Source organism: Podarcis melisellensis, assembly GCF_964234715.1.
Source record: "Podarcis melisellensis genome assembly, chromosome: 9".
Classification (NCBI taxonomy): Eukaryota; Metazoa; Chordata; class Lepidosauria; order Squamata; family Lacertidae; genus Podarcis; species Podarcis melisellensis.
The window spans coordinates 25,345,172-25,370,884 of NC_138541.1; the positions used below are offsets into that span (position 1 = coordinate 25,345,172).

Genomic DNA, 25,713 nt, shown 5'->3' on the forward strand with positions numbered 1-25,713 from the left:
GCATTTTTTTAAAAAAAAATCAATAAGAAAAATTAGCAGTAATAAAACTTTCAAAAAGTTAAAATAACAATAGAACAAAAACAAATTGAAACTTTTCATGTGAGGTGGGAAAACTAAATCTGCATAGGATGGGATTTGCTAAGGCTGGAGGTAGGGATTGATGCCAACTTGGGTGGCTTTAAAAAGAGGATTTGATGATTGATTGATTGATTGATCTGATTGATTTGATATGATTTGTATGCTGCCCTTCACCCGAAGATCACAGGGCAGTCCTGAACGTAAAAATACAAAACATGAACATAAAATGCATAAAAAAACAAGTGCAAGAACAAAAACAAACCAATAACGCCCTTCCAATAAACACATGGATGATAAGGCTACCAATGACTACCAGACATGATGACTAAATGTTACCCCAGTATCAGAAGCAACATGCCTCTGAATACCAGTTCCTGGGGAACAGAAGATTGCTGCTTTTTCCACTTGTGGGTTTCCAAAAAGTATCTGGTCCTTGTTCTGTCCCCATTTTTTTAAATCAGGGGATATGCAGTTAACCCTCCCATTGCAAATCATCTCAGCTCTTCTTCCAACAAACAGTGGACGTTTGAAAACAAAAACCCAGGTCTCTTTCTCCTTCCTGGCTGAGCCAAGGAAAATGAGGGTCGAAAACACTTCAGCTTCCACTGGGATTCCAAACAGGACGTTTCCAGCTATTTACCAGCATGAGCTGTGCTCAAAGTAAGCATAAGAAAACTAGGAGACAGAATGGGCAAGCGGGAAAGCAGCAGAGGTGATAAATAATTATATGTTGATTTGAAATGAACAGCTGGAGATATCTCATCTGCTTTTAATAAATGTGCTCTTGCCCGTACGAGTGTCTGTTATGGTTTTCCCTAGGTGCCTGACCTCATACATCTGCAGACTGTAAAAAAACATTCTGACTCCAGCCCATGTGAGGATCTGGTTTTTGAACAAATGGTTGGCACTGCCCTTGGTGCTCATTGGAGCACAGGATTCTGCCTTATGCCAGGTCTGACTATTGGTCCATCTACCTCTTTATAGTCTACACTGATTGGCAGCAGTTCTTCAGAGAGTTGATCTTTCCAGCCCTACCTAGAGATGCCAGGGATTGAACTTGGGATCTTCTGCATGCAGAGCTCTGCTGCTAGGCTTTTTCCCTTCCCCTCATCACCTATTTCCACACACACGTACACACACACACCCAGCTATGGAGGACTCTGGCTGTTGACACTGTCAGTGTCGACAATCTGTTTCGCAAGTGTGTGTGTGGTGTCTCTGGTGATGTGAGGTGAGAATATTCTCTGCTAGAAAATTATCCAGAGAATATTCTCCACAAACTGTAAATTTTAACGTAAGAACCAGTTTTACAACCCACATTTTAAAAATATAGCAAATAATAAGTTAAGCTGTGATATTGCCAGTGTAAGCAATGAATAATGGTGTTTTTTTTAAAATCCAGTTACATTACTGGGCATTATGTCATTCACCATTGGCAGTTCTGAAATGTGAGCTACAGAAAAAACACACACATATATGCTATTCATTTAATTTGATGAACATTTGAATTCGTATGTATTTCAACAATATGTAATAGCCTTTTTTCTATTTTGGTGTGACCTTATTCATAGCAATTCTATACTCTTGGCCATATAGTGTGATATATATTTTTACAGAAAGTAGCTTCAATGCTTTATACACTTAAAGTACCAGGCCTATACAATTAGGTGTAACAGCATGTGAGGTGGCCTTGATTTAAACAGTTGGGCAGTTGACGTTTCTATATTTTTATTTAGTGCCAGTAACTGGTTTTGGCAGTGCCATTCAATGGTACAACATGCCATTTATCAGAGATTGACATACTGAAATATATTACCATTAGAGCTATTAGAAGCACAAGATAGCCTAATACTGAATTTACTTGTATCAAAGAATGTGAATTCACTGCATTGCCCCACTGAATAAAAGTATCTGTACAGTTTTTGGTTGCCATCTGAACAAGTTTACCCATGAATAAACATGTATATTAACTAATTATATCATTTTCAATGCATTAAAATGAATATTCTCCTATTTTAAATGAAAATTCTCTAATATTTCATTAACTGAGAATATTTTTGAGAAAATTCTCCAAGAGATTATTCTCGAGAATTCAATATCACTAAGTGTCTCAACCCAATAAGCAACCTTGTAAGTTACTGCATGTAGTAGCACTCTTTTGCTAGAGCAGATCATATCCTGCAAAGTGATCTACTGTGGTGTATCTTTGTGACCCCCAGGGCACCTTGATATTAAAACCTGAGATCCCCCCCCATAACTGTCTATTTGCTCAAGTCATATTCAATGAGCATGATTTGAGCATGATTTTAATTTGTTTCTTAGCCCTGTGATATGTCATGGATGTTTCAGTTGAGATTCCTGCACCGGAATTGGACTAGATTTGACTAGATGACTCTTGGGGTCCCTTCCAACGCTACAATTCTATCATTCTGTGATAGTAGTGATAGCTGTACTGTATCTTTAAATATAACCTTAAGGGCCCTAAACTGGACCCTTTCTTCTGCCTGTTTGCATACGGAAGATACAGTCACCCATCTTTCTGGCAACTAATCTCCCAGGGAGGTGTCTGCTGCTTTCGTGTTGTGGGTTTTTAAAAACCCTCTTTTTCCACCTTTTTTAATATGGCAGTTTTGAGAGAGTTGTAACAAAAAAATTCCTTCCAGTAGCACCTTAAAGGCCAACTAAGTTAGTTCTTGGTATGAGCTTTCGTGTGCATGCACACTTCTTCAGATACACTGAAACAGAAGTTTCCAGAGAGAGAGTTGAGAGAGTTGTGTTAGAAAGCATAGCTTTGCTGGCTGTTAACCGGTAATGCTAACAATTCTTCATTGTTTATTTTAATTGGTTTAAACGCTTTTAAAGTGATGGTTAGTTCAAGCAGTCTCAAGTTGCCTATACCTGAAATAGTTCAAATTTGTGCACAGTGAAAACTTAATAGATGACCATGGCCAATTAATAATTTTTTTCCAGCCTAGCCTACCCTATAAAGTTGCTGTGATGATAAAAGGGGATGCACGCACACCACCCTGAGCTCTGAAGGAAGAGCAGGATAAAAAAATAATAATGGCATACCCTGCCAATTCTATAATGCAGTGCTTCTTGTTATTCTCCTAGTTTTCACAAACTATGGAGCAAGCAAGGCACACTTATCTCTAGACTACGTGCTCAGAGGGAGCTTCTATTGCTTGCATTACATTCTCTCTTTTCCTGTGTAGGTGGACTTAAAAATATTTCAGAGGTTCCTACCCCATTTGCTGCATCCATTTAATACATCCCAAGTCCCCTGTACCTGGATGAGTTAGCAATGCCATTCATTCCTAGTCTTAGCAAACCAACAGACCTCTAGGCTCAATTATTGATGATTTAATTCTTGCTCATTGAAAATTCCTCCACCCTCATCTGCTTCTATCTTCCTAATTTATTATGCACAAGCAATTTCGTATATTCACATTTTGTCCCGTACCTCAGTGCCAGATGGCTCTGGGAGAGAGTGTTTTCTCCCTTCCTGGGAGCAGCTGCAGTTGTCGGCAAAAACAAGGTATCCTGGCATTGAACCTAAGGCTGAGACCCAAACATTAAGGTGTTTTGCTGGGAGGAACCAGGCCACTAATGCGAGAAACCATGAAAACAGCACACCCGTCCACTCAGGGCATTTTCGCAAAGGCCCTTCAGTAAAGGCTGTTTTGCATTTCCACCCTGAACCCCTATAATTGGTGTATAGAAATCTTCTGCAAATCTAATTCCATCTCCACCTGACTCAGCTTCCCAGCCATGAAGTTCCTTTTGTGCCCCTAAACTCAATTACACATCCTAGGTTGACATTGTAGAAACAGATGTTCAGGCAAAGTGCACTTTTATTTCTCTCTCTTGGCATGGATACAGAAATCCCTTAATCACAAATTCCAAATCAGAACCCTTTTCTTTCTTTTATATTTTGGTTATATCTCTGTGTCGCCATAATTTGTTTTGTTTTGTCTATGAAGTGTCTTCCTCCTGGGGTTGTAGGCTTGATGGGTTGTTGCTGCTTAAAAAAATAAAATTATGTTCAGGAGCTGCAGATGCAACAGTGCACATCTGATCAAAAGCTTTTATGTAAGGTGCAGAAAGACAGGATGATATTTCAGTGGGATTGCAAACAAACTGAGGTTGGGCAAGGTCAGAAATAGACTTTTTCCTGTCCCTCAGAAACATAAATTAGCAAAAGAATTGTGAGCTTCTGTGGTATATGGTTAGATACACATTATATCAAATCTAAAGGAAAGCAACTGTAATAGGTGAGATGGACCTGTGACCAAGGTGATATCTGTTATCTAGACAGGCAATGGATATTGCAGATGTTAATCTGTGATGGGAGAAATCTGGAAGTGAATCAGTCAGTGCATTATGAATTGTGTGAGCCATTAGTGGCAATTCAAAATTACGCAGAAACTTCCTCTGTGTCTCATCTGCCACTTGGAGGTAATTTTATACATTCTTCATTTTGATATAAGACAGCAAGAGTTACGAAATCACCTTTTCTCAAATTAAATAAGCGCTCTTTCCTCAGTATAGCTTTGCATGTGCACCTCAGGCATGGCAGCCATTCTGTCTTGTTTGACTCACATATGGAGAGTCTGACGAACCAGGATAACACACTTTCAGTCTCATCATGCTTCTACAGGACACTGCCAGAAAAAGAGAAGAGGAAAGCTTTTCATAGTTCTGCTGAAGGGAGGTGATTCTGGCAACATGCTTCTGATATGCAATCCCTCTCAGAAATGTTGGCATCTTAACAACACTTCAAACACGTTTTGCAGGGTCTTAGACCTGTGAAACGGATTGACCAGAGACTATAATAGGACAGAAGACATAAATGTCTGGATCCGTAGGCAGTAACAGCTCTCCCATTCTGCTTCAGATTTCTGAAAAATTGCTATCTATACCAGTAGTGGATGGCATGATGGGACGCCACTACACATCTGACCTCCAGTTGGTTGCTTCACTGCTGCTTACTGGGAGGGGCAAGGTGGATGCAGTGCAAACACACTGGCAAAGCCTCTCCAGTGCTCCTGACAGTGTGTTTGCACCACACCAACCACAACACTGTCTTTCCTCTTTCCCCACTTCCCTTCTAGTAAGCAGCAACAAACCAGAGGTGTGCATGACATCCTACCACACTGTCTGATCCTGCTCTGTATCCATCATATGTGTATATTAGGAGGGGAATGTCTGTTGCCTCTTCTAGGCTTTATGTGTGAAGTCTGTCTTTTTACCCTGGAATTGCTGTCACAGAACTTGACCTACTTTCATTTTATGCTGTTATGGGAAGGAGGTTTTGGTCTACATTTTCCATTAACATGGCAGCATTTTTGTGGACTAGGAACTGTTGTGTGACTTGGGAGCCAAGGAAAAAGTCAGGTATGATTTCTCAGAGGGGACGAGAACAGGGTTATAACTTCAAACAATTGACACCGAGCAAAATGTATTGGTGTGTTAACACAGCACGCCATCTTCGGGGAAAGAAAAAGCAGCTGATATTCTCACCCTGTCTTGACTTTTCCTCATTTTGTGTCCATTTGGTTTTGGAGAGCGACGCAAGAGGTTTCGGCATTGAGCGGAGAATTAAATTATGCAGCTGCCCGGCCCTCCAGAATAGGATACTTGGTTTAGATTTTTCACAATGCTATTGAAGTGCTTATTTTCCTCCTGAAGAGACACAAACAGATGCAAACTTCTGTAAACACTTTAGAAATGAATTCAGTGAGTTTGGCCTCTCAGCGGTGCTCAATAGCTGACAGAAAAATGTCTAATTAGTGCAAGTGGAAATAATAGGGCCACTTGGATTCCTTCCATCCTCCTCCAAGTCTACTTTTCCGAGGAACTCAAAGGCTCTTTTGTTTGGTAGGTCACCCTCTCTCATGCTTTTGTGTTCCAATCTCTTAAGGGAAGGAGGAGAAGAAGCAGAAAGAAAAAAATGCATTAGGCAATGGCTCAGTGCTTAAATATACGGTAGACTCCGGAGCATTGAGAAAAATGTGTCGCTGGCAGTGTTCGTTTTCAGGTGCTTAAAGACAGGGATCCCTCCATTGTCAAGAGGCACATGCACACAAAGAAATGGGAATCCCTTTCAAGTGTCATTCTTTGCAAAAGCATGCCCCCTTGCAAATAAATAAATATATTTCCACCAGTTTTTGAAGCATAAGTCAGCCCGTGAATACTTGTTCACCACTGGTCTTGTGAGGTAAACAAATATCAGGCATTCCTGTTCAAGTTGTTCACACTATGGCTATTTCAGTTTCTTCAAGTTGCATAGTCTATAATTTGAATCAAGTCACTGACAGGCTAACATCACCGACCTATCCCTAATCTTGGAGCTGATTGTCACCACAAATGTTTTCACACATTTCTTGAGTCATTCATGAGAGTCTCTCTTCTGGGGGCGGGAGGGAATGTGAGCTGCTGCTCTGCCACGTGATTTGGATGGAGAGGGTGCTACATTCAGTCCCTGAAATCTTCAGTTTAAAGGTTTTCCGGTAGCAAAACTTCATGCTGGGCGAACCAAGTCATTGTCAGCACACTAGTGGGCAAGATGGTCTATCTATCCGACAAGATAAAAGGCAGCTTACACCATTATCAAGTTTTACCTGACTCTTCCTGTAACTTCCAAACAGTACTATAGTCCTTAACCAAAACCACACTCATACACAGGAACAGGGCATGTTAAGCAATCATTCAGATATCTGTGTGGCTTGTATGTGATCTCCTACCTGCTTATCCAAAGTAAAGATCAAGAAATTAGTTGCCAGAAGTTGATTTTTACATCTGATTAGTTCATCACATGCCTTTGAACATCTTTGAACAATGTCTCCCAGTGTGTGATGCTGGTTTCCCCAGGGACTTTATAGAAAGTTGCCAATGGAGGCAACTGTTTCATGTTACGTTGTTTTTACAAATGCACAACCCATTTGTAGAAATGATAGGTTAGTGGTAGACATTACTGGCCAAAATAGGTGTTGCTTGGGTCTCAAAGCCAGAAATTGGGAATTGAATACTTTAGATTCTCCCAGTTTTCTTATACAAGAATTCAGTATTTAATCCTGCAACGTCTTTAGAAGTGCTGCCTAGCCTTCAGCACTGTTGGTTGAAAGTTCCCAATGGACAGCTCCTTGCTCTGCCTGGTTATGCCAGATCATTGCTGGTCTGAAGACTGATTCACACTTTACATGGCAAGAGTGAATACTGCCATGGATACCATATTTTTTTACTCTATAAGACTCACTTTTCCCCTCCTAAAAAGTAAGGAGAAATGTGTGCGTGTCTTATGGAGCGAATGCAGGCTGCACAGCAATCCCAGAAGCCAGAACAGCAAGAGGGATTGCTGCTTTCACCTCTTGCTGTTCTGGCTTCTGAGATTCAGAATATTTTTTTTCTTGTTTTCCTCCTCCAAAAACTAGGTGCGTCTTGTGGTCTGGTGCATCTTATAGAGCGAAAAATACGGTAGTTAGAGGACAAATGGGCAGGAGCATCTGATAGAGCAGCACAGCACGGCTTACTTGTCTTGTTTGCAGCAGTCATCAACATTGCTTACCTGGCTTCCCAATGCTCCATGTCACTGCCAGTTACCAAGATGGGGAGCAGAAAGGCAGTGAAGAAAATGTCAAGTTGGCTCCATCATTGCACCCATACTGTGCTGAGCCTTGTCCTTCACCATCTCCCTCTCGATAACTGACAGTGACACTTGAAGGTGTCAAGAAGCCAGGGGAACAACACCGGTTGCTACTGTAAACAGGTGAGGAAGTTGTCTCTCCCAAGCAAGAACAGGCACGGGAAGATACTGATTCCACACAGATAACAACTAAGTCCAGTGCTACCTAGTGACTAAACTGTATTATGACACTATCCACATGGATGCATAATTGCAAATGAAACAGGATACAGGGATGTTGTGTATTTATGATTGCTGCATGGACACATGTACATTTGGCTTTATACATGGAAGCAAATGGGGGGAAATGTGAGTTTTCTGTCCTAAGTAAGATGAAGATACTATTTCTTTAGTAGTGGTAGTAGTAGTAGTAGTAGCAGCAGTAATTGTAGTAGTGTGTTTTAATTTACTAGCCCCTGCTCATGGAAGATCCTATCTTCATTGATGGAGCTTGTCATAGGGAAAACCCCCAGAACAGTTTGGCAGAACACAGAGGAGGAGAAAGGGAACTTCAGTTGTGCAAGCATTATTCCTTGTGCTGATAGAGTACATTCCTTACTGTTACACTGGCTTCCAGGCAGGCTTAAGTTATAGCTGTATCACTTTCTTTTTCCCCATTAAGCAGCAAAAGCACTAGAGAATTTGAGTCAGGTAACTGACTTTTCTCAATGAGTCACTAAGTAACTAAGAAACAAATGCCTTCTCCAGCAGTGGACAGTAGGAGTATACACAGAAAAGAAATATTTGGATAGAGGGTCTGGCTTCATGTGTCTATCAGAGTGACCTCTGAGCTCCATGTCAAGGTAATATTCTCATACTGCAGCCACAGTACTGGTATATTCTAGTCTAAGTAAAATTTCCCTTCATCAGATTAACCTTTCCTATTCAATCCCAAGGAAGGTGTTACCAAATCATACTTGAGACTCCAGCAGGCAGGAGTTTTCTTCTCATCTTTCCCCAGCTGAGGAGAGGAAAGCTGAGATGCACTTTCGCTCACACGCCATTCTCCCAAGGTGCAAGTTGGGCATTTGGGCAGATGTCACAATGCCTGCAGGGATTCTTGAGCACCCATGAAGGCTCTGCATACTACCGCAGAGTTAGCCTGCTGGCCTTTCTTCTCTCCTAACAGCACGTTCCTTCATAAGTGCGGCTGATTCTCCATGCCAGGGAGAAGGATCAGCCTCTGAGAGGGATACCAAGGGAGTTAATGCTATTTTTAAAAAAATCATTAAAGGTCACCTGCAAAGAGAAAACGTTGGACTGCTGACCCAGTTGCTCCTTTATGATGTACAAAGGAGCGTTTGATCTGGTAGCCTTTACTGCTATATTAATGCAACTTGTTGATGTTTAGAACTTGATTGACACCACAAAAGTCTTCATTTCCCTTGAAAATCAGAAGGCAAAGGCTTTTAATAGCACACACCCCCAATTCCCATTTAAGCTAATTTTAATGCTATATGTAGGTCATTTCTTGAAAACAGAACACTGGTCTACTTTTTAGGAGTGTCTTACCTTCCTCTTACTTTTTAAAATAAGGTTACAAGATACAGTGTCATATAGTGGGTAGCATGCTGGACACAAATCAGGAATGCCCAGGATCTAATTATTGGGTGAGCTTGATGGGTCTAAGCTGTTGGTTGTGAGGTTAAAATGAGATGAAACACTCTGAAATCCTTGGAAGAAGGTTGGGATGAAAATGAATCGATAGCGGTGGTTAAAATTAAAGAAAAATTTGTTGATAATCAGAATATCCTATCTAAGATTGGGAGCATTGTACACACCCACACAGTGGTTTATCACGGGGTAGAGCATTGTAAAGTATGCCACACTTTTTAAAGCTTTTTTGAACTTTCCTTCCATGCCTCTGACAATTTTCTACGTTTGAAGCAATATCCCACCCCCAATCCTTCCTTTGCCCTGCAGTTTTCCGTAGCTGAAAGTAGGTGTACACATTTCTCAGCTAAGCAAGTCAACAAACATTTCTACCCCATCCCTCTGCCTGATGATTTACATACTTTATGGACAGTCCCCTAGAAACGGTTCCAATTTGAGAGCTGGTTGCTCCTCACCATCACATGTGTTTGGTGTTCTTTTCAGGTTTGTCTGAAAGCCTCCATTACCAGCAGGGACTATGTGACAGCAGCTGCTATTGTGTTCCTGATTGACCGGTTCTTATATTGGGTTGATGGCTCCAGCCAGCTCCTTCGGATTGCCAAAAGGCTGCACGAGCTCCAACCTACAACACCAATTGCCCCTCAGCTGGTGATTCGCCAAGCTCGCGTCTCTGTAAATTCAGGTAATGAAACACTCATTGCGCTCCCCCCCCCCAATCACCATCTCCGTTTTCTCGGCCGAGTCCCAATTAGGAGCTGCTTGACTTTCAAGAGGATACTTTGTCCCATTCTGGAGATGACATTCCTATGATCCTGAGCCATCATTTTAAACTGACACCCTGCTCCTGCCTGCCATCTACTCTCCATCTACCCCATCCCACCCCCACCCCCACTCCATCTCCCTCCCACCTCTTCTGGCCTGCACAAAGTGTCTGGCATAAAGGGGTCTCTGAGAGAAAGAAGCAGCAGAGAAAATTGTGAAAGGGTGTGGAAAATACTAATTGGAGCTTTTGTCTCCTAACAAATCTGCCCTGCTGTTTCAAACGGGGGTCTGTGAATTGCTGTACTTCTGAGCAAAAGCCTTCAAAAAGATGATTAAAGATCTGGTATTTTCTGTGTGTGTGTGTGTGTGTGTGCATGTGTGCGTGTGTGTGCGCGCACACATATACATGCACTATGGCCACTTGGTGCAAATAATGCAGTTAACCTACTCATGTAAAATTGAGGGTTGTTTTTTCTTCGTTCCTCTTTTGGTAGTACAGAAAGATCATGAATGGCATTGGCCTGTTTTAAATTTCTTCCTAGTTTAAACTTCTTCCTAGTTTCTTTTAGGAAGGAAAAGCCAAAGCTAAGCTGATGATGAATACAGTTTTAGAAGGAAATAGCTTACATATAATGAAATGATCATCTGATTTCAATCACTACATCTCAGGAATAGTATGTGTGTCAAATATAATTGTCCTTATTTCTGAGCTCTGCTATATGATGCCACTTCCCCCAAAACTGGGTTCCCGTACATTTTCTTTACTACAACCCCACTCAACCTTAGCCAGGACGGCCAATGATGAGAGATGTTGGGAGGTTGTAGTCTAAAAACATCTGGGAGAAAGGCTGAGTCTGATGCCAAGTCTTGCAAATACATGTCTTAAAGAAGTATTGGCATGCTGTTTACTCCTAAAGTCCAGGGTGAATCAGGGTGACATAGTTGGACCACAATGTGGGTGAGTCTAGGCAGATATAAATATCTAAACTACCTCGGTTAGCTCTCATCTTGGGGTAGCTTTGAGCATCTGTAGGCCTGTTCACTTTACACTAAATACAGGTACAAGCTACCACTACACATGTACAAGTGTTTTTGTGAAAGAGTTTACACATGTTGATTCATACAGCTCAGCTATTGTGCACACAGAAACACAGACACTACGCTTGTCGAACATGACGTGAATAATGATAAGAGTGTAGATAGTGTGCATCAACTGTTGTTTACAGAGATTGTGCACTTGTTGAATGTAACATGTGAATGGCCCTTATATAATTCATCTTCAAGCAGTGGGTCAGGGTCTACGACTGGGTCACAATTGGATGGAATCTTCTGCTAAAACAGAGGAAAAAGCCTTCGTTTTAGTGGCATCCTTGTCTCATTATGATGTCAAGTGCCTGGCAAATGGATAGCCCCCACCCACCTGTCAGATTTGTCCTGTGAGGCTGGTCCTACCTTTGTTCCAAACTAGGGATAAACTGAGGAAGAGAAATGACATTTTTAAAAAAATTGCTAAAAGACCAGATTTACCAGATCTACCCTTTGCTATCTGAACTCTGAGACTGAAATATTTGCCTCAATATAGCTTTGTTTTCCCTCTTCTTTCTAGGTAAACTGTTAAAGGCTGAATATATCCTTAGCAGTCTTATTAATGACAATGGAGCAACAGGTATCTATGATTTGTGGCTTCTACATGTTGAGTTATTATTTATAAATGTTCCCCCCCCAAAAAAAAATTTGCCACCTTGCTAGCAGAGCCACTGCCAGACTAATGTGTTCCTGTCCCAGACAGCTAGCTTCTTTCTTTGTTTTTCTTAATTTGTAAAGGTCTTGGATATATATTTACCTCACCTTTCTCCCTCTTTATGTTCCCAAACACTGTTGTGTGTTCAACTGCTCTTTTCATTCTGTTTCTCAGGTGTGTGGAAGTACTCAAAAGAAAGTGACAGGATCCTTGTTCAGTCTGTCTGTGTACAGATTAGAGGACAGATTCTACAAAAGCTGGGTAGGATTCATGCAGCAATCTCACATTCTATGGTTTCAGCTGATCTTTTTCAGTTCCCGTTCAGTTCTCTGAGGATAGTGCAGGAGTCATTTCTCATAATTGTGTTCTTTCTAGCTGCGAAATATTCCTCATTTCCTAAATAAAAATCAGCTGCATGCCTAGCAAAATGTATTGGCAAAACAGAAAAATCTAATGTGACCCAAATTCTATGCCTATAATTGCTTCAAATTGCTTACTTTGCATATTAATTTTGCTTCCCAAATTAAGACTTACAAATTTCTCCTTCTCCTCCTTCTTTGCAAGATGTTGGGTTGCAGAGGATAAAAAATAAGGGCATGGAATGGTGAAATTATGTGAGGATCAGGCTCATAACAGCCTGCTGGATTAAGCTACTGGTCCACCTTGTCCAGTATCCTATTTCCATTAAGTTGTAAGGAATGGATGCTTTTGTCAATTTCAGTTTCCAATTTTTCAAATCTTAAATTCACATTTCTGCACTTGTTTGGTTTTTTTTATTATTATTAAAAAAGCCCTTTTGGAAATTTGTATCATACACAATTTTGCAAACCATTTTTTTCTAATGTACTTTGTATATTATTTTCGCCAGTAAATGCTTATGTACACTTTCCCCAAATGTACACATATTGGGGTTGGAAAACGGCAACACAAAATTTGGACAAGGGTAACTTTTGAATGATAGCTATTTTTCGGTTTATGTTTGGCAAACCTCTCCCCCATCCCTACTAAGTACAAGTGCGTTAAATAAGTTTATAAAATATTACTTTTTTTAAAGAAAAAAAACCTACAACAATAGCTGAGCGTTCATTTTTGTGTGTGTGTTTCAGGGATGTGGTATGAAGCAGCAGAGCTGATTTGGGCCTCAATTTTAGGTTATTTCACACTTCCCCAGCCAGATATAAAGGTAATGTATGTACTATTTTCTTTTTAAAAATTTGCTCAGCTCCTCTAGACAATCTAGACAAGCAGCTTGCTGCAAACCTTTTAGCAGGAACTGAGGAACAACAGAAAGGGTAGTCCTTCACAGAGGGATCTGCTGGTGAAGAAGAGCGGTCCTTGCTGTTTCAAACAGACCCAAGTCCTTCACAAGCAGTGGAAAAGTTGACTATCCTTTTTTCCACTAAGAAACTGAACAATGTAAAAACAGCCTGAGATGTTGGGTGCTTCCAGACAGGGATTCGGTATTGCAAGTGGGTTGTTGGCAACAAGTCTGTTGTTGTTGTTGTTGTTTTGAATTTACCAGATTTTCTATGGAAAGAGCGAATCTGGATTAAATGGATAGGGATGTGTTGATGCTGCATGCATGAGGAGTCCTAATCCCATTTGGAAACACCCTGTGTGTTTTAGCTTCTTGTGCTTTATGGAATGGATTATTGTCTTTTAGAGAAGTAATCTGCAATGGAAGCAGTGAAACGCCAATTTGTCATTGTGTGTGTCTCCTGCAGGGAATTGCTACATCGTTGGGTATCTTGGCTGACATCTTTGTATCGATGAGTGAAAACGATTACAACCAGTTTAAAGACAACTATCAGTTTCACCTGGTAACTGTTCCTGTATTTGAGATTAACTTTGTTTAGCTTGCTGAAAATTGTGTGTGCTTTGTTCAGCATCCCTGACTAGGGAGATTCTGTGTGATACCTGAAGCTCACTTTTCCACAACAGAAACAGATTACTCTGGAGAATATTATTTGTCCATCCATACCAGTACTGTATACTGTGATTGGCATCAGCTGTCTAGGATCTCAGGGAGAGTCTTTCCCATCTCCTATGTGATCCTCTTTTTTAAAACTGGAGATTGAAGTTTTGCCCTTCTGCACTAAGCTACAGTTACTCCTCATTGCCTCTCTCTGGCGAAAGTAATTTCCAAGTGCTGAGCCATTTGTTGTTTGTTCTCTCATAAAATTATGGAGAGAGGAAGCACAGAATATGTCATGTACTCCAGCCCTCAAACATAAGGCCATAATTAGATGTTACTAAACCTTGGCATGGGGACGCGGGTGACGCTGTGGGTAAAACCTCAGCGCCTAGGACTTGCCGATCGTATGGTCGGTGGTTCGAATCCCCACGGTGGGGTGAGCTCCTGTCTTTCGGTCCCAGCTCCTGCCCACCTAGCAGTTCCAAAGCACATCAGAGTGCAAGTAGATAAATAGGTACCGCTTTATAGCGGGAAGGTAAACGGCGTTTCCGTGTGCTGCGCTGGTGCTGGCTCGCCAGAGCAGCTTCGTCACGCTGGCCACATGACCCGGAAGTGTCTTCGGACAGCGCTGGCTCCTGGCCTCTTAAGTGAGATGAGCGCATAACCCTAGAGTCGGATACGACTGGCCCGTACGGGCAGGGGTACCTTTACCTTTTAAACCTTGGCATCTGTCTACACTGTGTTCTAAACCACTGAGCCTCTTGGGCTTGCCAATCAAAAGATTGATGGTTTTAATTCCCATGATGGGGTGAGCTCCTGTTACTCTGTCCCAGCTTCTGCCAATCTAGCAGTTCGAAAGCATGCCAGTGCAAGTAGGCAGGAATGTAAATGGCGTTTCCATGTGCTCTGGTTTCCACCACGGTGTTCCGTTGCGCCAGAAGCAGTTTAGTCATGCTGGCCACATGACCCGGAAAGCTGTCTGTGGACAAACACCAGCTCCCTCGGCCTGAAATCAAGATAAGCACCTTAACTCCATAGTTGGCTTTGACTGGAGTGAACCATCCAGGGGTCCTTTACCTTTTTACCTTACTCACCTATCTACACAGAGATGAATGGACAGCAATCTGCCTAAACTTACATTTCCTTCCTGCCGTTTCAACAGAATCTTCTGGAAGAGTTTGACCACCGTTTACTTTCAGCTGCTGAAGCGTGCAAGTTAGCAGCGGCCTTCAGCCAGTTCACACCACTGTTTGTGCTCACAGCAGTCGTAAGTGTGATACCCAATATTCTTATTTCTTCCCTGTGCTGAAGATTATTCACTGCCATCTACTACTGCAATATGTTGCTGTGTGCATGTAAAATCAGGATGTGCATTCCAAATTCAGATGCAATGCAGATGAAAAGTTGTGGTGCAAGTGAAATGCCATCTGGCTTTTATACTGTTAAACCTGTTCATTTGGAGCAGTTGCTTACTACAAACCATTCACTGTTGCCTATCATTCATACCCCTTTAATGTCCCATTGATTTAACTGAAAACTCATTGGATAATAAAGAAAGTGGAACTGGAAGGTAAAGGCTGCTAGTTATACAATCTATCTTTTGGTTCTTTGGGAAGGAGGGGGTATCTTCAGGAAAGCATTTTGCAGAAGAAGTGTACTTCATACCCCACTTATCTGTGGATTAAGTTCCAAAGGTTTTGAGAATATAGCTTCTTCCTGCTCCCCACCCCACCCCAATCCCACTGAACACCATAGACAAATCAGTCCCTCAGATTAATAGGCTTTGCAAAGTTTTATATTGAAAATTCCATTAGCAAATGCACAATTCTAGCATGGATTTTTTTTGCTAGAAACCTCAGAACAAAGCTGCTCAGTGTTCCTTCGGTGTGTAATAAGTTTAACTCAAGCATAATTGATCAAACACAGAAAAAACAAGTACTTGAAAATCATTTGGAAAAAGCTATATTCTCAAAACCTTTGTAGTGGTGTGAGTTCAAATTTGAGGATTCTTTATAGGATCTGAGTTTTCAAATTTGATGCACGAATCTGTAAGATCCTGTTCATTTCAGCTGTACTTGTTTTTACAGAATATCCGTGGAATGTGCTTGCTGTCTTACAGCCATTCAAGCGAATGCCCTTCTGCAAAGCAGAAGTTTTATTTGTCCGAAGCAAAGGAGTCCTTTGAAATTGGTCTCCTTAGTAAGAAGGACAAAGAACCAGTCACCAGCAAACAGGAGCTCCACAGTTTTATCAAGGCAGCTTTCTGCCTTACAAAAGTGCACCAGAGGCTCTACGGTGAGAGCGAGAGACTTAGTCAAGTGAATAAGTTGTGCCAGGAAGCCTTACAGAAGCTGTATGCTTATAGTCATTTACCGCATACTGAAGAGCAGGACAAAGAACAGCTTGCCAAGGATATCATGTGCCTTGTCATGTTAGTTAAAGAGCACTTAAATGTGCAGGATTTCTGTAACTCAGATGCCAAGTCCTACATTCCAGATAGCTACAAAACTGGTGTTGAAAAGTCAATTGTGAACGGTGAATTGAGCTTCGAGAAAGTCCTTGAAATGTATTCCCAGCATCATGCAGCGGTCTGTGAAGTTTATGGAAGTGTTTGCCACAGCTACAAGATGAAATCAGGAAGCCAAACAGGAGCCTGTATAACAGCTTTGAAAACAGAAACCAAAAATATGGACACCATGTGTACCACTGAAGAAAGATCACATCATGGGAAAGACTCTGCAAAGATCTCGCTTTCACAAAAAGGAAGGAAAAATCGTGAGGGTTTTAAGGAGCAGATGCGACAGAAATTATTCCATGCCACTGCCCTTGATGAAGAGGTAGAGTGTGTTCCTTCAGAAAGACACACTGGTGGTATTTCAAGTAATTCTCATAACAGGAGTGAAAGTTCCAGTTCATTGAGATCTTGGAGCAAATTCTCCAAATCAAGTTCCTTTACTAGTTGGGAGGAGATTGACTGCAATGAAAATGAACTGCCCCAAGATAAGGTACAGAACCAAAAGGCTACTGGAGGTAAGGAACAAGAATGTTCTGCAGCTTTGACTGAAGATGCTGAAGAGAACTGCCAAAAGCCAGATCCATGTGTACTGTTTTCCAAAACTCATCAGCTCTCTCTTCAGGAGCCTCAGAATGACTGTTGTGGCTCCTTAACGCATCCCAATCAGAATAATATAGGCAAGACTCACAGAGTAACAGAATCATACCCAAATCTCAGAGAGGAGCACATAGAGGGAGCAGAGAATGCTTTGAAGCAGCCACTCCAAGAAACCAGTAGCACCAACCCGCAAAATAGTAATGATCTTTTGAGTCCCACTTCTGAACAAGTTCCCATTATTCCATCTTCATTAATGGATTCCAGGAGCAAGGACTCCAGTGCCATTTCTAACCATAATCTGTGCAGCATTGGGAAAGGAAGCACAGAAAATATAATAGAATCAATATCTAGACATGGCTGGCCATTTGTTGACCCAGAAGGAGAAACTGTGGACACTACTGAAGATGCACAGATGAATTCACACCTGCCTGATGCCAGGAGGACACCTGCCTCCATCAATAGTAGCATGCCCAAACCAGAACGTGACCGCTTTATTCAAAATTGGATTAATAAATCAAATTCTGCAGTGCCTCCAGAAAGCTCCACTGGAGTATCTGAAATTGACCCACAAGCAGAGACAACAAAAGACTGTGAATTTGCTAGTGAATGTGGAAAGAAGTCAGCAGGTCACCTTAATGACGTCTGTATAGCAAGAAATCAACCACATCACAGCTCTGGGGCCACAAATTCTCCTTTGGGCACAAAGAACCAGCCATTAGTCAACCAGTCCAGTGACTGTGCTACAACGGAAGAAGATGACGGTGAAAAGCTAAGGAACATGTTGAGCAGCAGTCACAGTTCAAGCTCCTCTCTAAAATCATGGTACAAAGCAGCCCACTTTTCCAGCAGTTTTTCTGAATCGGGGAGTCCTTCATTTTTGAACTCTAGCGGCAGCTCTTTTGTCTTTTTGGAGAGGGCCAAAGCAGAAACCCTACAGGCTCGCGTTCTGAGTGACGATGACTATGGCAGGCTTTTGTCTGGTGTAGACCATGCCTGGCTAATGGAAAGAATGAAGAATACAGGGCTCTTCAAGCCAAAACTCTTCGGTAAAGCGCACTGTAAGTAGTAAGTAGAGTTTTCCGAAATGCACCCTTATAATTATTTAATCCCAAGCATTTTGTGCTGCTTCCAGGGAGGGAAAGATTTTTGTGCTGGTTTACAAGCCCCAAGCACTCAGGTGTCTGGATTCATGCGTGAGCTGCACAACAACAGACTTGCCTCCCCCAGGGGTAATCTGTGCAGGTGCCCCCCCACTTCACGTGTCACAACAGAAAGACAGGATTCAAATCATTTGCACACACCCTGGTGAAAGTCCCTTTTAGCCTTGCTGAGTTAATATGCTAAGATGCCGATGGACTCCAGCTCCCTTCAGCACCAACCAGCATGGAAATGGTCAGGGAGTTTGAGTATCTCGGGGGCTGCAGTTATCCACCCCTGGGTTAGCCTGGCTGACACTGCCTGTGCGAAGTACTCAAGACCAAGAAAAAAATTATTTGTTTCTGATCAACCTTTGGCAAGCTTTATGGCAAGGACAGATCCTGGTATTGTGTACCTTACCTGTATATGGTGTGAAGTGATTGTCAGTGAGTTAATAAGATGGGATTTGAATGCTGGCCTCCAAATTCTCAAAGCAACGAGATTCCTGCATTGTAGGGGGTTGGACTAGATGACTCTTAGGGTCCCTAAGAGTCAGTGTGGTGTAGTGACAGTGTGGGGTAGTGGTTAAGAGCGGTGGACTTGTAATCTGGTGAACCGGGTTCGCATCTCCGCTCCTCCACATGCAGCTGCTGGGTGACCTTGGGCCAGTCACACTTCTCTGAAGTCTCTCAGCCCCACTCACCTCACAGAGTGTTTGTTGTGGGGGAGGAAGGGAAAGGAGAATGTTAGCCGCTTTGAGACTCCTTCGGGTAGTGATAAGGCGGGATATCAAATCCAAACTCCTCCTCCTCCTCCTCCTTTTCCAACTCTGTGATTCTGTTCTATCTGCTATGCTATATGTTTTATTTTATACCGATTAAGAACATAAGGAGAGCCTGGTGGGTCAGGCCAATACCCATCTTGTCCAGCATCCTGTTCTCACAGTGGCCAACCAGATGACAGTGGGGAAATTCATAAGTAGGATCCAAGCACAAATGCGTTCTGTGGCTTCCAGCAACTGGTCTTCAAAACCATTACTGCCCCCGACTGTGGAGCTGGAACACAGCCATCATGGCTAGCAGCCATTCAGAGCCTTCTCCTCCATGAATTTCCCCAATCCTCTTTTTAAGCCATCCAGGTTGGTGGCCATGCACTGTGTGAAATAGTACTTTCTTTTATCTCTCCTGAATCTTCCAACATTCAGCTTCGGTAGGCATCCAAAAGTTCTAGTATTACATGGGAGAAAGGCTTCTCTCTATCCACTTTGTCCATGCCAAGTACAGTGGTACCTCAGATTACATACGCTTCAGGTTACATACACTTCAGGTTACAGACTCCGCTAACCCAGAAATAGTACCTCGGGTTAAGAACTTTGCTTCAGGATGAGAACAGAAATCGTTCAGCGGCGGCGCAGCCATTAGCTAAAGTGGTGCTTCAGGTTAAGAACAGTTTCAGGTTAAGAACAGACCCCCAGAACGAATCAAGTTCTTAACCCAAGGTACCAATGTATAACTTTATAAACTTCTAATCATGTCACCTTTAAAAGTCTTTTCTCTAAACTAAAAAGTGCAAAACTGCAATGTTTCCTCACAGAGGAGTCACTCCATTTCCTTGATCATTTTGGATCATTTGAATGCTTTTGTTGTAATTTCACATTCCCTGCTAGCAATTTTTTTAAAATGCATTCCTTTTTGTTCTAACGGTCGGTTCTGTTACTCGGTGACATATTTGTGAGGAATGCCTTCCCACTTTGCAGCCCTTCCAAAAGCAATTCAACCTGCCTTGCCTTTCCCACCTTCTGTTTATAGATGAAGCTGACTGTAATAGTACACACTGCAGCAATGAATGCAACTTCCTATGGGTGTGAGCGAAATGTCATTTCTCTGTGACTCAGTCTGGGAAAAGGACATTGATCCTAGCAAGAGAACAGTTTTAACTCTGCTGTTTCATTCCTGGCTACTGGTACGGAACAACCCTTTGCTGAAGAAGTTGTCAGTTCATTTGTCTTCTTTTCCAGCCGCCCTCCTTTTGAAATTCTCCAAGAAATCTGGGCTGTGGACTGCACAGGAAACTGCTGTATATATTGGGGACTACCTGAGCGTAACAAAGAAAGGCAGACAAAGGAATGCTTTTTGGATACACTTCCTGCACCAAGAAGAAACTCTGGGAAGGTATCGCTCAAACCAGCATGACAATTTGATCAGTCCAGGGAGTTATGTCCTTGTTTGTTGGCTTAGATCCCACATGATAAACAAGGAGTCTAGGCAGTGAACATAATGCATCCACAAAACAGCATGAAAATACCTAGCCAGATTCTGCACAGGGATGGGAAATAACAGGTGGATTGAGCTATGCATCAGAAAAGGCTTGTGTTAATACAGTCATACCTCAGGTTACAGCTGCTTCAGGTTGGGTTTTTCAGGTTATGGACCGCCGAAACCCGAAAGTACCGGAACGGGTTCCTTGGGGTTTCGGCAGTCGCACATGCGCAAAAGCACCAAATTGCAACCTGCGCGTGCGCAGACAGAGGTTGTGAACACTGCAGGTTGCAAACATGCATCCCGCACGGATCACGTTCGCAACCTGAGCATCCACCGTATAAGAAACTTAAGCAGGCCTTTGAAACAAAGTATGGATGGTGTTTGCTTGATAGTAACAGGCACAGCTTTCCACAGCCCATAACTGTAGAGTTGGAAGGGACCCTGGGGGCCTCTAGTCCACCCCCTGCAATGCAGGAATTTAAACTAAAGCATCCATGGCAGATGGCCATCCAATCTCCGCTGAAAAATCTCCAAGGAAGGAGAGTCCCTCATCTTCTGGGGGAGTCCATTCTGCTGTGAAACTGCTCTTACCACTTTTTTCAGTTGCAGTCCTAACTACGGGTAGTAAACTGCATCGAACTTAGTGGAACCGACTATGGAATAACCATTGTTAGGAGTGGTCACCTTATCTCATTAGGTTCAGTGGAGGACATTTAAATACACGTGCCCTACCTCTAGGACTTGTGAGACCAAGGTTCAGATCCCCACTGGCACCAGTCAGTGTCTCTCAGCCTCACCTGCTTGACAGGATGGTTGTGAGAATAAAATGGAGAATGGGAGGTGGGTGCACACAACCTTGTGCTCCTTGGAGCAAAGGCAGGATACAGTATAATGTTGCTGCTGCCGCTGCTACTCTTGTCAGTGTGTGTTACATTTTTCATAGATACGTTGGCAAAGAGTACAAAGACGAAAAGGAGCTTCTTCACCATTTCAGCGATGTGGAAAGACAAATGACTGCCCAGTACTATGTGACAGAATTCAACAAGAGGCTGTATGAGCAAAACATCCCAACACAAATCTTCTACATCCCATCAGTGGTCCTTTTGGTAAGGAGCAAGCAGAAGGTTGCAAAGGATTTTGCTAGTGAAAGGAGCAGGCAGAAGCCGTGGGCTGAAATGCTATTCACATCACAATCCCCTTTTTGTTCCCCAGGTACTAGAAGGCAGGTCTATACAAGGATGTGTGAGTGTGGAGCCTTATATTCTAGGAGAGTTTGTGAAGTTATCCAACAACACCAAAGTGGTAAAGCTGGAATACAAAGCCACAGAATATGGACTCGCTTATGGCCATTTCTGCTATGAGTTTTCCCAAGGCAGAGATGTGGTGGTTGATTTACAAGGTTTGTACTGCCAGATGTCAAATGATGGAATACAGTATTTTATTGGATTGTCCTGAGCTGCTCCCACCCCCACCCCCCTTTCAAAAATAACTCTTATAAAAATTTATTTTGGATATGAATATTCAGAGAGTGGGACGCGGGTGGCGCTGTGGGTTAAACAACAGAGCCTAGGACTTGCCAATCAGAAGGTCAGCGGTTTGAATCCCCGTAACGGGGTAAGCTCCTGTTGCTTGGTCCCTTCTCCTGCCAACCTAGCAGTTCGAAAGCACGTCAAAGTGCAAGTACGGTAGATAAATAGGTACTGCTCTGGCGGGAAGGTAAACAACATTTCCATGCTCTGCTCTGGTTCGCCAGAAGTGGCTTAGTCATGCTGGCCACATGACCCGGAAGCTGTACGCCGGCTCTCTCAGCCAATAAAGCGAGATGAGCGTCACAACCCCAGAGTCGGCCACGATTGGACCTAATGGTCAGGGGTCCCTTTGCCTTTACCTTATTCAGAGCTGAAGTTTTTAAAAGAAAGAAAATGTTAAATGTCACTTGGGGAAAAAAGAGCAAATTACTTCAGCAGCTCACTGTATTGGCTTAAAACCTAATCAGCTTTCTCAGGTATCATAGACACAGCCATCTCATTCTGTCTAGGGACTATAGATATAGGTTCTGCTTTAAATGTGGATCTTTTTGCATTTGATTTTCATTCATAACATTTTCTTTTGATATTTTGTGATTTTTTTAATGCTTTAAAGTTGTAAAACACTTAGAGATTTCTTTGGAAATGTAAAGGTGGTATAGAAATTGATCAAATGCATTATGCAGGCATAAACAGGTACTTTATATTTTTTAAAAACCATTAGATTCCCTCCTCCCAAAAGTAAAACAGAGACCAAGATTTTGCATGCACATGTACAAACCTATGGTGCTGAAACAAGTAATTTCTGTAGTCAGCAGATCTGCAGAAAATGAAATGGAATGCATATAGGGTGTGTTTTTAGAATCAGTATTATAACTTAGGGTGCTAGGGAAGGGGTAGTACCTCTAGTGGGGGACATGTTGTGTTCCTTCTGGGGTAGTTCGTCCACTTTGGTCCCCACCCTGCACTCACCTGTGGCTCCTAAAAGCTGTCAGCATGCAACAGCGGCCACCATAGGTGTCAACTCCTTGGGGCCCTGGGTGCCAGAGCACCCACAAAATTTCCTATGAAGGGACCGGGCACCCACAAATTTTGGTGCCAGGGCCATGCATGCTGCATGGCATCCACGGCCTCAGGCACCCATGATTGTGGGGCCAAGTTGGCACTCCTTGTAGCCACACCCTGAGAAACGGCTTTGACTGGACAGCTAAACCAGGTGAGAGTTGCCTATGGGTCTCGGACCCTCAGTGAGTTAGGAATCTCCCCTGCATGCGAAGACAGGCTCTGGCAGATTGAGTGGATGAGACTAATAGGAGGGTCCAATGGTCAAGAAGGCAGTTTCTGCACATGGTGCAGAGGGAAGCGAGGGGCAGGTGGGGCTCTTCAACATGGGAAGGTAGCCCATCTAGGAGAAGGAAACTCTGACCCTAAACCTCTCCTACCTTGTGGGGTATCTTTGGGAGAAGGAAAGGCTAAAGAGTAAACCCTGCACAAATCTGGAGTGGAGTCCCTAAGGCGGTTGGATGGCACCTTGTATGCCTTCTTCCAGCAACTTCTGCAGCCAAGCTGTTGCCCAATGTATGGCTCTGCTTTCCTTTGGACCACACCAGAGGCGCTGAGAGATGGGTCTTGTTATCTGGGCAGCCCAGGACCTCCATATACATTCCCCAGGCTTGTGCCCTGGTGAGTTCAACAACAGTATTGTAACTGTAACATTTTTCTTTTCGACAGGTTGGGTGACTGGTAATGGGAAAGGCCTCATCTACCTGACTGATCCCCAGATCCATTCTCTCTCTCGGAAAGAGGCATCTTGCCTGACAAACTTTGGGAAGAAAGGGATTTGCTATTTCTTCAACAATCAGCACACAGAATGCAATGAAATCTGCAGGCGCCTTTCATTGACTAGACCTTCAGTGGAGACTTTGAGAAAACAGATTTCAAGTCACTTTTGACCACAAATCTAGAGAATTTGTAGCATTGGGTGTTCTAACTATGATATAGCGTCGAGTTGGCTGCTTCTTATGTGCTTTGTCTTTTATTTTATTTTATTTTAAAAAGAATTTGTAAAACAGGCTGAAATGAAGATTCTCTAGAAAAGTGACTGAAACAGAGCTAGGGGAAAATATAAATCATTTGTACTGAACTGTTTGGTGGTTTAGCTTTTTTTAAAAAAAAAAAAACACCTTTTGGAGTAGAGAGCAGAAAAGTCTCCAGCTATCAGAACAGATATATTGTCAAAAACTGCTCTTTTCAGCTAACTCCTTCATTCATCACCTCTTCTTGTTCCAACTTCCCAGAAAGCATTTTAAATCTGCCCACTCTCACAGATCTAGTCTCCAGTGCTGGGATGGATGCAGTAGCTGTTCTGCTACAATGACCACTTCCATTTCATTTGCTGCTCTTGCAAATGGGTGGAGGGGGGATGCTCTCTTGCTCACAGCTATAGGATATAAACCTCTGCTGGTTTGACACTCGTCCTCTTTGAATGTTTTGTGGTATGTGTGCTGTCCACAGGCATCAACAGTGCTTGCCCTGGGTAAAAGCAGCTGTCGCGTTTTTCTTTTTTGCTACTTATGAAGCAATCTTTTGTGTTTTTAGATCAAAGCTTGTAATTCATGGATGTGACCTCCTTGGACTTTTTGTCAGCTACCACCTGGAGAAATGGAAAGAAGCAAAAAGCAGAATTATAGCCATTGCACTTCCCAAGCATTCACTGAGGAATATTATAATATAAGAGATTGCTCTTCCTCTCCCCAAAGCTCAGCATTAGGGGGCATTCTCCCTCACAAAACCCAGCGCTATGAATTTGGAATGACACAAAAGCAATGCTATGCTCATGCATAGCACCCATTCATTTTATTAGGACCGGTGCAGAAGAACCTCCCCACGGATTGTATCATTAGACTTCCCCCCGCTCCTCTTTAAAAGTATCTATCAGTGCAGCTTTCCCAAAGTAAAACAATGGTGGGATCCCTGCTATAGACCAGACATCTGTTTTATGCCACCCCTGTCATTTGGATTTCTTTGGAGCAGGTCTAAAGGCCATTTCACATGACCCTGGATGCCTGCCAAAATGTGAGTTGGCAGTTTGCAGGCTGAATTTGTGCAGATAAATGGTTGTGTGATTGCATCACTATGCACTCAACTCCATCTATCACCATTCGTTTGTTCAGTTTAGACTCCCATTTTGCCACTCGGCTGTTACACCTTTTGGGGTTGGCACGACACAATACGTTACGATAAAGCAAGATCTATCGTAAGATGTTGCAGCCCCACAAGTACTGCTTTGCCATATGGAGAAACCCACCCTGCCTAATGACCAACTCATTTCAATATGATATGAATCAGTCTTAAAGATTGCAATGAAACCATTGGCGATGCTTGATACACATTAGAGGCTATTTAAGCATGAAGAGGGTTCTAAATTGTGCAATCGAGGTCACCACACTACAGACATTTAGCGCAAGCTCATGGAGGGTGATGGAGCTAGGCCGTCAAGAACTAGATAATCTGTGTTCTTCTTGCTGGGGAACACCTGAACTGGCTTGTATTTGAAGTTCTTTGCAGCAAAGCACCATTGACTATTAGCTGCTTATCATTATCAGCTACTATGGGCATTTTATTAATCTCAGACTTCTGGGGAAAGCTGCAGGGTTGAAGGGTCCTGGAACACAAATTCATAGAGCTCTGCCTCCATCGTTGGATCCAGTAATGCTTTTGAATACCACCTTTATCTTCCAAGGAGCTCAAGGTGTGTACAAGGTTCTTCTCCTGCCAATTTCATCCTCCCAATAACCATGTGAGGCAGGTTACGCAAAGAGATGTTGACTGGCCCGGGGTCACCCGGTGTGCTTCATGGCTGAGGGGGGTTTCGAACCCTGGT

General features: G+C 42.7%; 1 protein-coding gene across 7 annotated transcripts in view; it reads left to right on the forward strand.

Annotated features, from left to right (window-relative positions):
• ALPK1 (alpha kinase 1) overlaps positions 1 to 24,057 on the forward strand; it is a 58,999-nt gene extending 34,942 nt beyond the window's left edge. For 6 of the 7 annotated variants that reach the window (XM_081924807.1, XM_081924805.1, XM_081924806.1 and 3 more), the window contains 11 exons: positions 9,860 to 10,058; positions 11,745 to 11,804; positions 12,054 to 12,140; positions 12,986 to 13,062; positions 13,604 to 13,699; positions 14,957 to 15,061; positions 15,882 to 17,964; positions 20,061 to 20,214; positions 21,248 to 21,410; positions 21,517 to 21,703; positions 23,562 to 24,057. In XM_081924807.1, the coding sequence (XP_081780933.1) occupies positions 9,860 to 10,058; positions 11,745 to 11,804; positions 12,054 to 12,140; positions 12,986 to 13,062; positions 13,604 to 13,699; positions 14,957 to 15,061; positions 15,882 to 17,964; positions 20,061 to 20,214; positions 21,248 to 21,410; positions 21,517 to 21,703; positions 23,562 to 23,782 (3,432 nt within the window). In that variant the 3' untranslated portion in view covers positions 23,783 to 24,057. Of the gene's footprint in view, positions 1 to 9,859; positions 10,059 to 11,744; positions 11,805 to 12,053; positions 12,141 to 12,985; positions 13,063 to 13,603; positions 13,700 to 14,956; positions 15,062 to 15,881; positions 17,965 to 20,060; positions 20,215 to 21,247; positions 21,411 to 21,516; positions 21,704 to 23,561 lie in introns of those variants that run through there. The other variant, XR_014171604.1, reaches the window with a different exon arrangement.
• The last annotated feature ends 1,656 nt before the right edge of the window (positions 24,058 to 25,713 follow it).